Source organism: Larimichthys crocea, chromosome XXIV (assembly GCF_000972845.2).
Source record: "Larimichthys crocea isolate SSNF chromosome XXIV, L_crocea_2.0, whole genome shotgun sequence".
Taxonomy (NCBI): Eukaryota; Metazoa; Chordata; class Actinopteri; family Sciaenidae; genus Larimichthys; species Larimichthys crocea.
In genome coordinates this window covers 2,480,223-2,494,288 of record NC_040034.1, presented here as the reverse complement: position 1 = coordinate 2,494,288, position 14,066 = coordinate 2,480,223, and the positions used below count along the sequence as shown (strand labels likewise).

At 42.8% G+C, this 14,066-nt stretch overlaps 1 protein-coding gene across 1 annotated transcript; it reads right to left on the bottom strand.

Annotated features, from left to right (window-relative positions):
* Positions 1-3,503: 3,503 nt before the first annotated feature.
* pygl (phosphorylase, glycogen, liver) lies at positions 3,504-13,429 on the bottom strand. The gene is made up of 20 exons (XM_010754598.3): positions 13,187-13,429; positions 12,659-12,760; positions 12,460-12,538; positions 12,169-12,272; positions 11,438-11,569; positions 10,466-10,577; positions 10,183-10,265; positions 9,915-10,052; positions 9,694-9,786; positions 9,272-9,418; positions 9,027-9,190; positions 8,179-8,293; positions 7,827-7,928; positions 6,976-7,123; positions 5,975-6,033; positions 5,728-5,869; positions 5,445-5,652; positions 5,223-5,357; positions 5,031-5,097; positions 3,504-4,081 (listed from the first exon to the last, which is right to left on the bottom strand). The coding sequence occupies exons 1-20, from the start codon at positions 13,427-13,429 to the stop codon at positions 3,893-3,895; spliced, it is 2,562 nt and encodes an 853-aa protein (XP_010752900.1). The 3' UTR covers positions 3,504-3,892.
* Between the last annotated feature and the right edge of the window lie 637 nt (positions 13,430-14,066).

Here is a 14,066-nt window from a genome sequence, read left to right as displayed (position 1 = left end):
AAAGAACATTGTTAATTCAATGATTTCACCATCAACAGTCCATCTAATATCACTGAGGATCCTAAAATCAACACTGAGTGTCTGTGACCTTTGACCCCTCAGGCAGCACCGCGTTAGAAACTGACACGTTTGTATGAAGGATTTCATTACACGGGCTCAGGAACATTATTAGAAAACCTTTGTCAGTAAACACAGTTTGTTTCTGCATCCACACATGCGAGTTAAGACTGTGCGACACAAAGTGAAAGCCGCAAATCAACAACATCCAGAAACACAGCTGACCTCTCTGAGACGGACAGACGGTGTGCTGAGGATGGACATCATGTACTGCAGGCTGAATTTAAGTTTCCAACTGAGTAACTGACCACACATCTGTATTCCCGTACACTGTGCACACCTCTGCACATTTACTACCTGATCCAAGATATGATAAAATGCATCCTAATGTACAAACACCATACTGACCCTGTGTGTTATCTTCTGCAGAGGAGTTTCCATTCTCCGTGGATCTGAGGACACATGCAGCTTCCACCTCGGCACAGAGGACGGCGTCTCAGTGGGTGTCTCGCAGGTCGTTTGTGGGTTCCTCTTTGTGTCCGTTGAAGTACATCAGTGTCTGAAAAACACCACGAGCCCGCACACATTCGGCCCAGGTGGCTCCTGAGTGAATGGGACCACAGTCTACTCATTTACCTGCACTCAGAGAAAAAAAAAACTGTACTGTACGTCTTAAAAAACACAAAGCCTGTTTGTTTGTGCTGCTCCTTCTCTTGTCTTTGTGTCTAATAGGTATACGCTCCCTGCCAGCCAATGAGGGCAGGCCGTAGGGAGAAACCCCAGAGCGGGCACCGGGGAAACTCTGGGGCCCGTCCTGTTATTATCTGTCTCCATGGCAACCGAGGGACCAGGTGGGATGAGAGCAGGAGCATAGAGACCCTTGAATTGATCCTAATGGAGTCTAGTGGGCATCAGAGGCCCCTGGGTTTATGCACAGGCACAATGCACTCGAGGGTTTGCGGGTCAGAATAAATGAGTCTGAAAGCCACTTTTGTTTGTTTGCATTCATTGATATTCTCAGAGGGGAGCCGCTGAAGGTTTCTGTTCTGGAGCTTCGACTCATATCAAGATCAGATTTAGATTTGTGTGTGCTGCAGGGTGTCATATGCTCGTAGGAACTGAATCCAGTGATTTAGGTTTGTTTTAACTGTTCTTGTTGGATTCATGTTGTACTTTTATTACACTGGGGAACAATTTGAAAAAAAAAAATTCAGTTGAGTTAGATTTTTATGCTGATTCTAAAATTGCAGTCAGTTTTTTCTCCACAGCTCCAGATAAGCAAAATCTATGAGCATACCGTTATAAGTTCTGTTTGGTTTGATGCTGTTTTTGTAGTTTTCAAAGCGTGTAACTATTCCATCTTAGTGTTTTATTTCTATAGGTATATATTTCCTTTGTTCCAGATCACTTCTCGTCGTAAACGTCTAAACAACCCTGACTCCTTTTGCTTTATTTGTGCTAGTTTTACCATTCAAAGTCAGAGGAAAGCAAACATCAGTGCATTTGTCAAACAAGCATATTTTGCATATTCTAAAGTAAAACTCGTGATCAAGACGACAAACCATGGGCCCCTCACAAAGTGTGCAAGCAGTGTGTCAAGAGTTTAACGGATGTGGACCAAAGGAACACATTAAAAGTTGGCGTTTGGTATCCCCATGGTTTGGCGAGAGCAAAAAGATCATTGCTCAGACTTTTGTTTAGTAAAAACATCAGGATTTAACCAGAAAAATAAAAGTCAAGCTAGAAGAGTTCTCGAAGTTTTCGAACAACTACCTCCTCTGGAAGATCTGAGTGATGTTGAAGAACGCAGTGACAGCAATGATGCAGATTTTAAAATTCACGAGGATTCAAACAAACAAGCACATATCTGTTAAGTTCAGTATTTTTCATATTTTTTTAAGAAAACAGGGATCCTATAGTTCAAAAACTCGATAGAGAGAAAAACTGAGATCACTTTTGGATTCCGCACCCAAAAATTTAAAACAGCTGTCCGACCGAACTCTGTTCCCCAGTGTTATTTTTCTAGATTGCTATGTGTTGTAATATCGTCCTGTGTGTCTTGTATCTGTTTTAATTTGACTTTTTCTCATTTATGCTGCTGCCTGTTGTGACCAGGACTCTCTTGGGGGAGGTTTTTAATCTTCCTGGTTAAATGAATAAATAAATCATGTCTTAGACCACAGAGGTAAGATTCTTATTGTTGCTCTTCAAGTGATCTAAATCCATTCAAGATCCACAGCTTCAGAAAACACAGTTATTATTGTTTTATCAACTTGATACAACATGATTTTTCATTTGATGAGGATTGTGTTCATGATTTTGAACCAATGAGTTTCTCTTTTGGGTCTCCTGCTGTGAAACTTCTTTTTATTATTATTATTACACATGCAGGTGTATAGGTCATGTTGTCCTGTCAGTCTGACTGGACACAGTCATGATTTGAAAGGTTTGAAATAGCTCAGCTGGGAGAGACTGAAGCTCTAAAGGTTGCTGGTTCAATCCTGGCCAACATAGTCAACATAGTCTCTTGTGTCAGGTCCTGCAGCACACATCTTTTCTCTTCTCTGTAAGTCACTTTAGATAAAACTGTCAGCTAAATGACTGAATGTTAATGTCGTCTAATAACCCTGACGAGGTTTTGGAGACTCCACTGTGGAGCCAAGTGAAGCTGGACTGACCAACGACGCCATCTACCTGTACCAGAGGGTAAAGAAACAAAACATGAAACTACCAGAGACAACTGAGTGAGAATGTTTAACTTACTTTAACTCTTTTTTGGTGGGTGGGAACCGATACTGCAGTGAAAGTTTGTGAGGTCATGTGATTTTATTACTGATCCGACCTGTGTGGGTGTGTACAGACCAACCTGTGTCTCGCTCTTCTCTTAGTTTTGTTGCACCTAATCAAGTTTCTATTCAGCCAGAAGAACTCATCACCTGTGTAGGCGTGCAGGGCCGTGAAGTATACTCTGCGTTTCATGTGTTGGTTAGTCTATAATAGTCTAAATACTGACTCAACAAGCCAATATACATTTTAATTTCTTACTGTCACAGTCTGTTGTTGATGCTTTAATCCTCGAAGCTCCACAGATGAGAATTATACATGGAGTAGTCGACCATCCTCTCAGTAAGCTGAGGCCGCTTATCGCATTTTTGTCTGTCTGCAGCCCTTCAGGGTGTTTACCAAGCCATGGAAACACAGCTGCCTACGTCTTATTTAGTTTCATAAGAGTGCAAACACTGTGACAAATGTTTGTGGGGAAATAAATGCACAAATTGCAGTTTTTAATCAGCCACAAGCTCAGCCACAAATAATTAAATATGTGTAAATTAAAGGTCCAGTGTGCTTTCACAGCTTGTTGCTTTTCTTCTTCTTCTTTTAGCTCATGAATGTTGTCGAGTTTCCAACCTTTACCGTCTTTTAATAACTCAGATTCCTTTGCAGACTTATGATAAAATATTTTTTTATTCACCCGAATGAAATCTGTGACTGACACTGATACAGACACGAGTAAATCTTGGGAATGGTTTCAGCCTTCCTGCACAGACAGGCTTTGTACACACAGCATCAAGTCGCAGGAATGTAATTAAAGATTCAGTTTAGTCAGCTGCTCCCTCACTGTCTTCCTACTGAATTCCTTAAATACAGAAACCCCCCCACCACCAATCCTGAACTTTGGGAATGTCGACAGACTCAGTTTACTGCATGTGCTGGTGCAAAAGGACTGTAACAGACAATTTCTAATGCATGTGCTTTGAGAAAATAAAAACATGTCCAGACGTGAGTTCTGAACCACCTAAAAAAAAAAAGTTCTTGAAAAAGTTCCGGCCTCGCCTCACATCTTCTTCAGAGCTCTGGCCGTTTCTTCGATGGCCTCTCTCGGCTCGTTGGGAGCGGGGATCTTCAGGTCGGTCGGCTCCACGCCCCACACATCGGTGGCGTACTCTGTGATGGTTCTGTCGCTGGAGAACTTTCCTGTGGCGGCGATGTTCTTGATCACCATCTTCGTCCAGTCTGTTGGGTTCTGTCAGAGAAACATAAAACAGTTTTATTTTAGGTTTTATTTTTTTGTAGGTCTGAAGAGATAACGCTTCTTGTTTTCTACTTGATTTTACTTCTTTATTTTACACTATAAATAAAATGCATGAACGTGTGACTGCATTGGGCTTCCATAAATTTGCCCTCTTGTGGTTGTCTAAAGCATCAGAATCAGATTTATGTATAACCAACAAATAATCTGACTCCTTCAACCTTTCACTTGATTTATGCAGCTTCACTTACTTTCTGAGCTCATGTTTGCTTGTTTCTTTGCTGTGGATGTTTTTTGTATCTGTTTATAGTTCTTCCTCATTCTACAGGCTTCTCCCGTGCACAATTTTCCTCTTTTCTTTTGTTGTTGTGTTTCAAATAAATGTGTGCAAATCAATAAAAAAGTGCAATGAAGCGGAAAAACATAGAGAGCTATTATAGAAGTAGGTGAAACAACAGGAGAACATATGGGCTACAATATGAACAATAATAAATGATGAATATAGAATCTGCCAAAGCACACAAACAAAATCTGAAATCAGAAATGCAAATAGGATTTGATCATGAGGATCCTGTAGCACGAAGAAAGTTCAGCTCAGTCTAAATATGAAAACAGATACCCGTGAAAAAAATATTAAGAGAAGAAGAGAAGAATGAGTATTTTTGCTTTTGTGTTGGATCATGAACAACCTGCTATGAATATGTGAAGTTAAAGACAGCTTTAATCATCTTTGTTGAAACTCTGAAACTCCTTTATGAACTCAGAGGATGCTGTATGATGAGTCAGGTCTTCTGGTGATCTGACTGGTCAGTAGACATCGGATGGTTTTAAACTGACCCTCTGAAGTTAAGTCAGGTTACCGTGGTGATTAAAGCTGACTCAACTTTGTCATACTGGAAAAAATGAAAGTCAAAGACAGCTGTTTGCTTGAGGCAAATGTTACCTGATACAGCTTGCTGACTTTCTCTTGGCATTTCACGTAGTCCTCATAGTCTGCAAACACTTTGAAACTGAAGAGAGACAAGAGAGGATGAATAAGTCACGAGTGTGACAGCAGGAACTTGTAAAGAAGTTCCATCGCTACGAGTAAAACTAATTTGCTTCTTTGTAAAGACTTTGTCTGCACGCTTCTCACCGGTCATGTTTGAAGAGCATGTTAGTGAGGTCTCGGAAAATCTCTGGATTTCTGGGGCTGAAGTATCCGCTTGTGATCTGGTCCATCACTTGTTTCAGCTCTGGGAGCTTATTGTAGTACGACATGGCATCGTACCTAAAAAACAAAGACAACGGTTCATATAGTTTAACAAAAAAAGAACTCTGGAACTTAAATATGAGAAATAATAAGAATCTCATTTACCCCTTTTTGTCCATCTCAGCCACGTCGTCCACCCTCATGCCGAAGATGAACAGGTTCTCCTCTCCGGCCTCCTCGGCCATCTCCACGTTGGCTCCGTCCATGGTGCCGATGGTCAGAGCTCCGTTCAGCATGAACTTCATGTTACCTGTTCCTGAAGCTTCAGTGCCAGCGGTGGAGATCTGCTCTGACAGATCCGTGGCAGGGATCACTGAGGACGAGCAAAGTTTATATATTATTATTACATAAAGAGCTATCCGTTTTGCTCGTATATGTCAGCAGCTACCTTTCTCTGCCAGAGAGACCCTGTAGTTCTCCAGGAAGATGACCTTCAGCTTGTCTCCCACCACGGGGTCATTATTCACCACGTCAGCCACCGAAGTGATCAGCCTGATGATCATCTTCGCCATGTGGTACCCGGGAGCAGCCTGCGGAGGGCGACAGTGGATGACTTACTGTAAAACAAGAACCTCACACCACGCCTGAACTTCAGCATGTGTCGTTTGTCACGTCTGCTTTGGCTGAGCTGCTACCTTTCCTCCGATGATCACTGTCCGAGGTACAAAAGGTGCACTGGGCTCCTTTCTGATGCCTTAAGAAGAAACACAAACACATTATGATTTATGTGTGAAGCACTCAATGGATCATATGAACGTTGGGTCACTGTTAAAACACCAGGAAGTTGTATTTGCATGCATGCTACACACACACGTGGGATTTAAAATGTACGTATTGTTGTTTTATCCAGTGCTCAGGATGGAGACGCTGGTTGGTTGGTCACACCATCTGTGTCCTAGTACTCAAGATTGTTCTTAGTCTCGAGACTGGACTCAAGACTACTATTTAAAGGCCTCGATCTCTAGATCTTAGTTAAAGACCGGTCTTAATTGTCTGTGAGGAGACATCAGCCAAATCTTCTGCAATAAACCACAAAGAAAAGACCTTAGCTACCCAAGTATGCATGGTCTTGACCTGGTCTCGATCCCTCAAAGTCTTGGTCTTGTCTCGGTCTTGATGCACACTATTCTTGGTCATGACAACACCACACACCTTAAAGATCTCACAAGCGAGCTGCTGGGACGTTTGTAGGCTCTTATTGTGTGTTTACTTATAGATTTATGTCTCATTCTGTTCGTCTTTTATGCTATAAGGACCCTGAATTGTCATTTTATAGAATTATATTGCATGTCATGGTTGCTGGGAAAAATTTCCAAGAGAGAAAAAAGTTTTAGATGCAGCATCAAAGTAAATTTCATTTAGCATGAAGCAAGAACAGCTGATGAAAGTGACTTCCTGTTCATCAGCTGATGACTACAATGGGATATTCCTACTCTGGATTCAGTCTGCAGATGCTTCCCATTCTTTGTGTTTGTTCTAACTTGCTCAGAGAACCGGCGGTCGGCTGGGGGGAGTCTTCCGCGTCAGGATGTGTCAGATTGTGTCAGGTTGTGTTAGATTGTGTTATGTAACTCTGCAGAGCCGTGCGGTAGCTTGTGAAACCTTCTGGCACTTTGTAATGAGAGGTTTCACATACGGTTGTACATGGTGATGATGTGCAGGCAGTTGAGGAGCTGCCGCTTGTACTCGTGGATCCTCTTCACGTGGACGTCAAACATGGACGCTGGGTTGATTTTCACCCTGTACTCTTTCTCCAGGTGCTGGGCGAATTTCACCTTGTTGTCCTGTGAGAAAAAGGAAATGTTGTGACTTGTTGGTGGGAACGGAGGAGTTGTTCGGTGAGGTGAAGTTGCTGAATCACGGACGCAGCCTGTCCTGACACATACTGACTCTACAGCTGCGAAATGCAATGTTGCAACTGACCATAATGTGCCTGCAATGACATGCAGAAATGATAAACAACCAAGAGAGAAACGGGCACCAACGAGGCTTCATGGTGCAACAGGACATGTAGAAAAAAGCTGCCAGTATGGCAACATTGTTGCTTATCAATCCAGTAAAACCGTCACGTGACACAAAGCTTTTAGATCTATCGATACACCTTACACCATAACAGCTGTCTGCAGCCTCTGCAGAGTGAAGATGCTGTTTCAAACCATCTAAACGTGACTGAAGTTTTATGTTATTTCAGTTTTCTTTTGTCCATTTGTTGACGCCGTGGTACACTGGAAGAAATACTCGAATACCAATGTAAGTACTCCATTACAGTGCATTCAAGAGTCAAAGTACAGATGTATAGAGTTAAACATAATACTTGTTCTGCAGAAAAAGGCCCCCACTGACTGATAGGATAGTTTTAGTTTGGTAATACTCTTGTAAGAATACAAATAAATCTCTCGGCCTCAAGCAGAGGATTTTTAAATGAACTTATATTTTCAGTGATTAGTATTTCTCTCTAGTACTTAAAGTCAGTAGATGCACTCTCACCTGTTTCACTCTAGAGACGTCTCGGATGAAGGCCGCATCGGTGACGAGGTCATTGAGCTTCTGCAGCTCGCTCAGGTCCTTCACATAATCCTCCCCGATGGCCTGAAAGAGATTAAAGGTCACAATAAAACACGTGTAAACACAAACTAACAAACAGCGTTTACTGCACTCACGCCTCGTATATTTGCAAAGCTGACTGCCGTGAAAGACTCAGGAGAGAACGCTGTGCCAAGGTTCAATCAAACGACAGCTGGGGGGGGGATATATTGTCGAGGATTCTGGGATCTTAACTGCTACAATGTCTCTTGGCGCTCGATTATTTAATTATTTCTCAGCTCAGCTCTGAACAGACCTCAGCTATAAGCTCAGCCAGTCCGGGGTTGCAGAGCAGCAACCAGCGTCTCGGAGTGATGCCGTTGGTTTTGTTCTGAAACTTCTCCGGCTCCAGATCACTGAAATTACGAAACCTGTGGAAGAAAAATGAGAAATGTTCACGGGGAAGGATGTAATCAGTTATTTCAGTGTGCATGTTTGTATGAGATCTTTGAAGGAAGCATGCACTTTCATTTGACCTTTGAGTGAACGCTACATTTTTTAGATTTCAAGTAAAACTAGCTCATCAACTATTAGATGGATTGCAGTGACATACACTGCAGATATTCATGATCACCTGAAAACAAATAACTTTATTGATCCTCTGCATTTAAACTTATGTAGTGAAAACGAGACATTCGTGGTTCCCAGAGGATGAATCCTTGTAGTTTTTAGTGACAACTAGTGAAACTTTTGTCAGAATAAATTGTAATAACTTGTGTGATTTTTATTTAGCGCCACCATCACATCAAAGTTGTAATACGTCCAATATTTTATGTTGAAACTTTGTGTTTGTAATGAAGTAGCAAGTCAGCCAACACCTGCAGTGAACGCCCTGAAGCATGAGGAAACAGAGGGTGAACTAATCAGACCACATTCATTTCTCACTGATAAGGAAACGGGTTTGTCTTGGTTTCTTAACAGCAGTCGTGCCTTTCAGGCTTCCACGCTTATTGTTCAGAGGCATGTGGTCTGCAGCATCTACTCTGTTAGTGATCTGTCTACCTGAGCTGCTCTGAGTTTATTTATGAAAATGTGAATTAAAATGTTGGAGCCTGGCGCCGCCTGGTGCGCGCGAGCATCGTGCGTCCTCGGCACAGGGCTTACACTTGGGTCTTGATGATGTTGGAGTGTATCTCAGCGACTCCGTTGACGGCGTGAGATCCCACGATGCACAGGTGCGCCATGTTCACCCTCTTGCATCCGTCCTCTTCAATCAGAGACATCTTCCTCAGCTTGTCCATGTCATTTGGATACATGGCTGCAATCCTCTGCGGCGACAAAACAGATGCACCTTTAGGACGTGTCAGGGAAGAGTTCAATCAATACAAAACATGAACTACAGCACGCACATCCAGGTGGATCTGGTTGATCTGGTAGATGATCTGCAGGTGTCTGGGCAGGAGGTTCTCCAGCAGCTCCACAGGCCAGCGCTCCAGAGCCTCAGGGAGGACTGTGTGGTTGGTGTAGGCGAACGTTCGCCGGGTGAGGTCCCAGGCCTGCAGAGAGGAGGCAGGTTATTCTTCCTCTGATCAAACATCACACTTGAAGTCTTGTTCTTCTCGTCTGTGCTGATCACAGATGTTCCACAACAAGCTGGATTTCATTCTTTAACTTGTTCGACTTTCCCTGCAGGACATTATGCAACACACTCACACTCATTTGTCAAGCCCTGTGGCTTTGACCTCCTTTGTGTTACATGCTTGTGCTTGTTTGTGATTTCGTCATTGAAGCCTGTGTGAACTCAGATCTACCAAATCTGACAATCACTCACTGTGTCCCAGTCGAGTTTCTCGATGTCCACAAAGATTCTCATCAGCTCGGGGATGGCCATGGCAGGATGAGTGTCGTTCAGCTGGATGGCGACCTGGAAAACGCGACACAACATCTCTTACTGATTTCACCTCCAGTGACTCTTTTCTAGTTTGAAATCTCATTTCAAGACCTGATCTCGCTCACTTCGTCAATAAATGACCGACTGAGTCTGAAGCTTACTTTTTCTGGGAAGCTCTCGAAGGAGGTTCGGCTGGGGGAACCCTTCTTTGTGGTCTTGAAGCGACGGATGATGTCTTGGAGTGTGGCTGCCACAACAAAGTACTCCTGCTTCAGACGCAGTTCTTTTCCTTCAAAGAACTACAGACACAGTTAAGACACGACATGTGTTGAATACCAGAGAAGGAATGATGCATTTCCTGTGGAACCAGGTGATACTTTTATGCAAAATGTTCAAGTCGTGTGCTTCGTGACAAAATATTGAACTTACATTGTCGTTGGGATAAAGAACACGGGAGATGTTCTCCGCCAGATTTCTGTCCAGGACAGCCTGGATGTAATCTCCAACATTAACTACAGACAGATGAGATGCATTTTAGTTTCACTGATGCCATATTACAAATATTATATAGTGCCTGAAACTCTGCAGCATTTGAGCTCTTGAGCAAGGTGCCAGTGTTGCATCTTTCTTGCCAATCTCCTCTGTCGAAAACTAAACTTGCAAAAAAAGGTTTTCATGACAGAAGTGGTCAACGTCGCCTTCGGCAACTCACAGTCTCTCAGGTTAAAGTCGTTCGGGGCGCGAGCAGACCACAGCCTCATGGTGTTCACGGTGTTGTTCATGTAGCCGGGGATGGGTGTGTCGTAGGGCATTGCCAAAACCACCTGAATCAGCGAGAGCGTAGAACAGTGAGTCAGCAAGGAAACAAAACAACTGTTTACAAAAAGTTTACTACGAGGATTCAAATGATCGAGTCTGCAAGGCGAACAAAATACACGAGTTAGAAATGAGAATAAAAACATGTTTAGACTCTCAACTATACGTCATAAAGAATGCCAAATAAACTACTTATTATTTTGAGAGACTTTCTATGTCTTTGTTGTCATTTTGTGTCACTTTGCATGTCTTTGTAGTTGTTTTGTATAATTTTGTAGACATTTTGCGTGTCTTTAAAGTCGTTTTGTGTCCTTTTGCATGTCTTTGTAGTTGTTTTGCGTCACTTTGTAGTTGTTTTGTATCATTTTGTAGACATTCTGCGTGTCTTTAAAGTCGTTTTGTGTCACTTTGTAGTCATTTTGTGTCCTTTTGCATGTGTTTGTAGTTGTTTTGCATCACTTTGTTGTAATTTTGTGTCACTTTGTAGTTGTTTTGTATCATTTTGTAGACATTTTGCATGCCTTTAAAGTCGTTTTGCGTCACTCTGCACGTCTTTGTCGTCGTTTTGTGTCACTTTGTTGTCATTTTGTGTCCTTTTATGTCACTTTGCGTGTCTTTATAGTCGTTTTGTATATCTTTGCAATTATTTTGTGTCTTTGTAGATGTTTTCTGTCTCTTTGTGGTTGTTTGATTAACTTTCCATCAAAGGTTCGGTCCAGGTGCTCCTTTGGTCTGCACCAGGTGGGCCTGTTCAATAATCCCTTCATTATACTAACAAGCCACCTACCTATCACCTGCTAACTGCAGTAAGGAGGGCACACCTGGTCACTTATCAGTACCGACTGTGATCTTTACGCATCATCAGTACCTGAGTGTCGACCCATTTGGAGCCCTTTTCCGTCTCCTCTACTCGTCCATAGAAGTGAACCGGCAGCATGTATTCAGGACGCGCTTTCTCCCACGGGTTTCCATGCCTCAGCCAATCATCTGCCTCCTCCACCTACAACAGGGAGGTGCAGGGCAAAGATAAAAAGCTTTAATATGATAAATGTAGGTCCAGTGATGAAGAAACTCACAATGTTATGTCAAGTCCAATCGGGTCCTTGATAAGATTAGATTATGTGTGAAGTTCAGCAACTTTCACCACATTTAAAGTTCACTGGCAGCAGGGATTAAATGTATACGGTAGATTCATGTGAGAAAACACTGAGCTTAAACCCAGTTCAGTGTTCAGGAGGACATGTTTACAGAACAGCAGAAAGAATTCAAAAGGGCAAAAGCCTTTAGTTTGAGGATCTCTTATCACAACATACACAACGTTTATTTGGTTCTTCCATGCAGACCACAAACGAAGCCCCCGTTAATGATTAGCTCGTGATGTATTCTGACCTAATTCATTTCTACTTTGGCCCCGCTCCACTTTGCAGACAGCTTGACGACAGACTCAGTGAATTTCAAAGTAAAAGATAAGAGATAAGATGAACTCTGTGTTTGTAGGGAGATGTTTTGTGATTTTAGGCTAAATTAAACTGTCGAGCGTGTATTTTGAAAGTTAAAGACAGTTAATTAGCAGCTAATTGTTGTTTTAGTTGCAGTTACCTGCCAGCCGTCTCTTATCTTCTGGTTAAAGATTCCATATTCATATCGAATGCCATAACCGTACGCTGCCAGACCCAAGGTGGCCATCGAATCCAAGAAACACGCTGCGTGCAGAAAGAATTAGACATGACATCTGTAGTGATTAAATGAAACAAAATGACTGTTCATGGTGTCATTCAGAATTTATTTAGTCATTTAAATGTTCTGTTGCAACATTTCTGTGGCTTCAAGTTCCTCCAGACCTTCCTGTCTCTCTGTTTCCATCAGGTTCAAACATCTGCAGCCTTTTACCTGCCAGCCTGCCCAGACCTCCGTTCCCCAGACCTGCATCCTCCTCCATCTCCTCCAGCTCCTCCATGTCCAAGCCGAGCTACAGCAGGCGGAAACATAAAAGCAACCCACAGATGACGTTTGTGTGAACGTTTCAAAGGTTATTAAAAGTCGCACAGTCATTTTGTGTGTTTGCTTTTCCTGTCAGTGCATGTCTGACCTGATAGATGGCCTCATCGCAGGCGTTCTGCAGCCCGAGGTTAATCATCGTGTTCTGGAGCGTCCTGCCCATGTAGAACTCCAGAGACAGATAATACACCCTCTGCACATGTTAAAAAAAAAAAACAGAAATCAGATGCACACAGCTTTTTTTTCATGTGTTAATCAAATATTTGTGATACGCCTTGTTTGATCGTGGCTCGAAGTTGCAGAAAGCCGAGCCGTGCAGCAAATGAATGAACGTGGAACAGGCAAACATTGAGCTGCATGTTACAGCAGTGTAAATATGATGCAATGAGCTAAAAGCACTGGACTTCTTGGAAGTTTTCTGCAACTTCTCATAAAAAACATGTCAGAGAATAAACTCTGTGTGGCTTTCTCTCCAAACAAACACAAACCACGTCGGCAGAAATGACTTTAAATGCAGTTAAAGTGAGCAGAACATATTTTATGTGTCAGAAAGGAACATTCAGATGTCAAATGTGTGAAATAGATACATTCTGGTCAGCTTTCTGTGTGTTTACAGTACCTTTGGGTCTGCTTCATAGTAAAACTGCTGTGTTCTGATCCATCTCCCCACCAGGTGATCTCTCACAGTGTGAGCCAGGGCAAAGTAATAATCCCTGGGTGTTGCAATGTTCCTGTCTTTGACCAGGGTGAAGTGCAGGTGTCGGTTGAAGCCCTTCTTCAGCTCCGCCACGTTCTCCACTCCCACAATCCCCCTGATGCTGATCTGCTTGCGCTTCTCCTGGTCGGTGAGAGGTGTCGCCATGCTGTCCCCGGGGGAAGGTTTGTCAGGTGAGTGTGACCGTGGCTGTCCTGGGCGGCTGGAAGTGAGGTTGGAAGGTAAGGCGGTGGCAGTTTTCACAGCAGCAGTCTCCTCCTTTTGCTTCTTTTCATTGGTGAGTGCAGGGGGAGGGTGTTTCCTGAGGCGGCCACTGAGCTGCAGAGCTGAGCAGCAGGAAAAGGTGAACAGAGAGAGTACAGAGAGGAAGGACTGAAGGTTTCTGCACAGCTTAGGTTGGTACAAATCCAGACAGACAGACAGACAGACAGACAGACAGACAGACAGACAGATAGATAGATAGATATTGACACAGATCCAAGGCTCTAAGTTGGTGAATAACAATGCAAAGTATATTTGTCATTAAAAGTGCAGTGTGTAAGATTTAGTGGCATCAAGTGGTGAGATTGCATAGGTTTAGAAATTGTGTTTATACTCTGTAAAACTACGGATCCTGTGTCATTGTTACCTGTTCTGCACTGTGTTGATGTTTTCATTTTAAAGACTGTTGCTCCCTCGGCTTTTCTTGTGCTAAATTATAAGTATGATCCAACGTTTGTCGACATTTCACTTCTCAGACTTCTAATAAAACACATTTAGTGTCTAGTAAACACTTCTTCTTCTT

Coding starts and splice junctions, on each gene's coding strand:
- pygl (XM_010754598.3), bottom strand. CDS start 13,429: ATGGCGACACCTCTCACCGACCAGGAGAAGCGCAAGCAGATCAGCATC. Junction 10,578..11,437: donor CCAAATGGGTCGACACTCAG/GTACTGATGATG, acceptor TCGCTGATTCAG/GTGGTTTTGGCAATGCCCTA. Junction 5,358..5,444: donor GCTGAGATGGACAAAAAGGG/GTAAATGAGATT, acceptor TTTGTTTTTTAG/GTACGATGCCATGTCGTACT.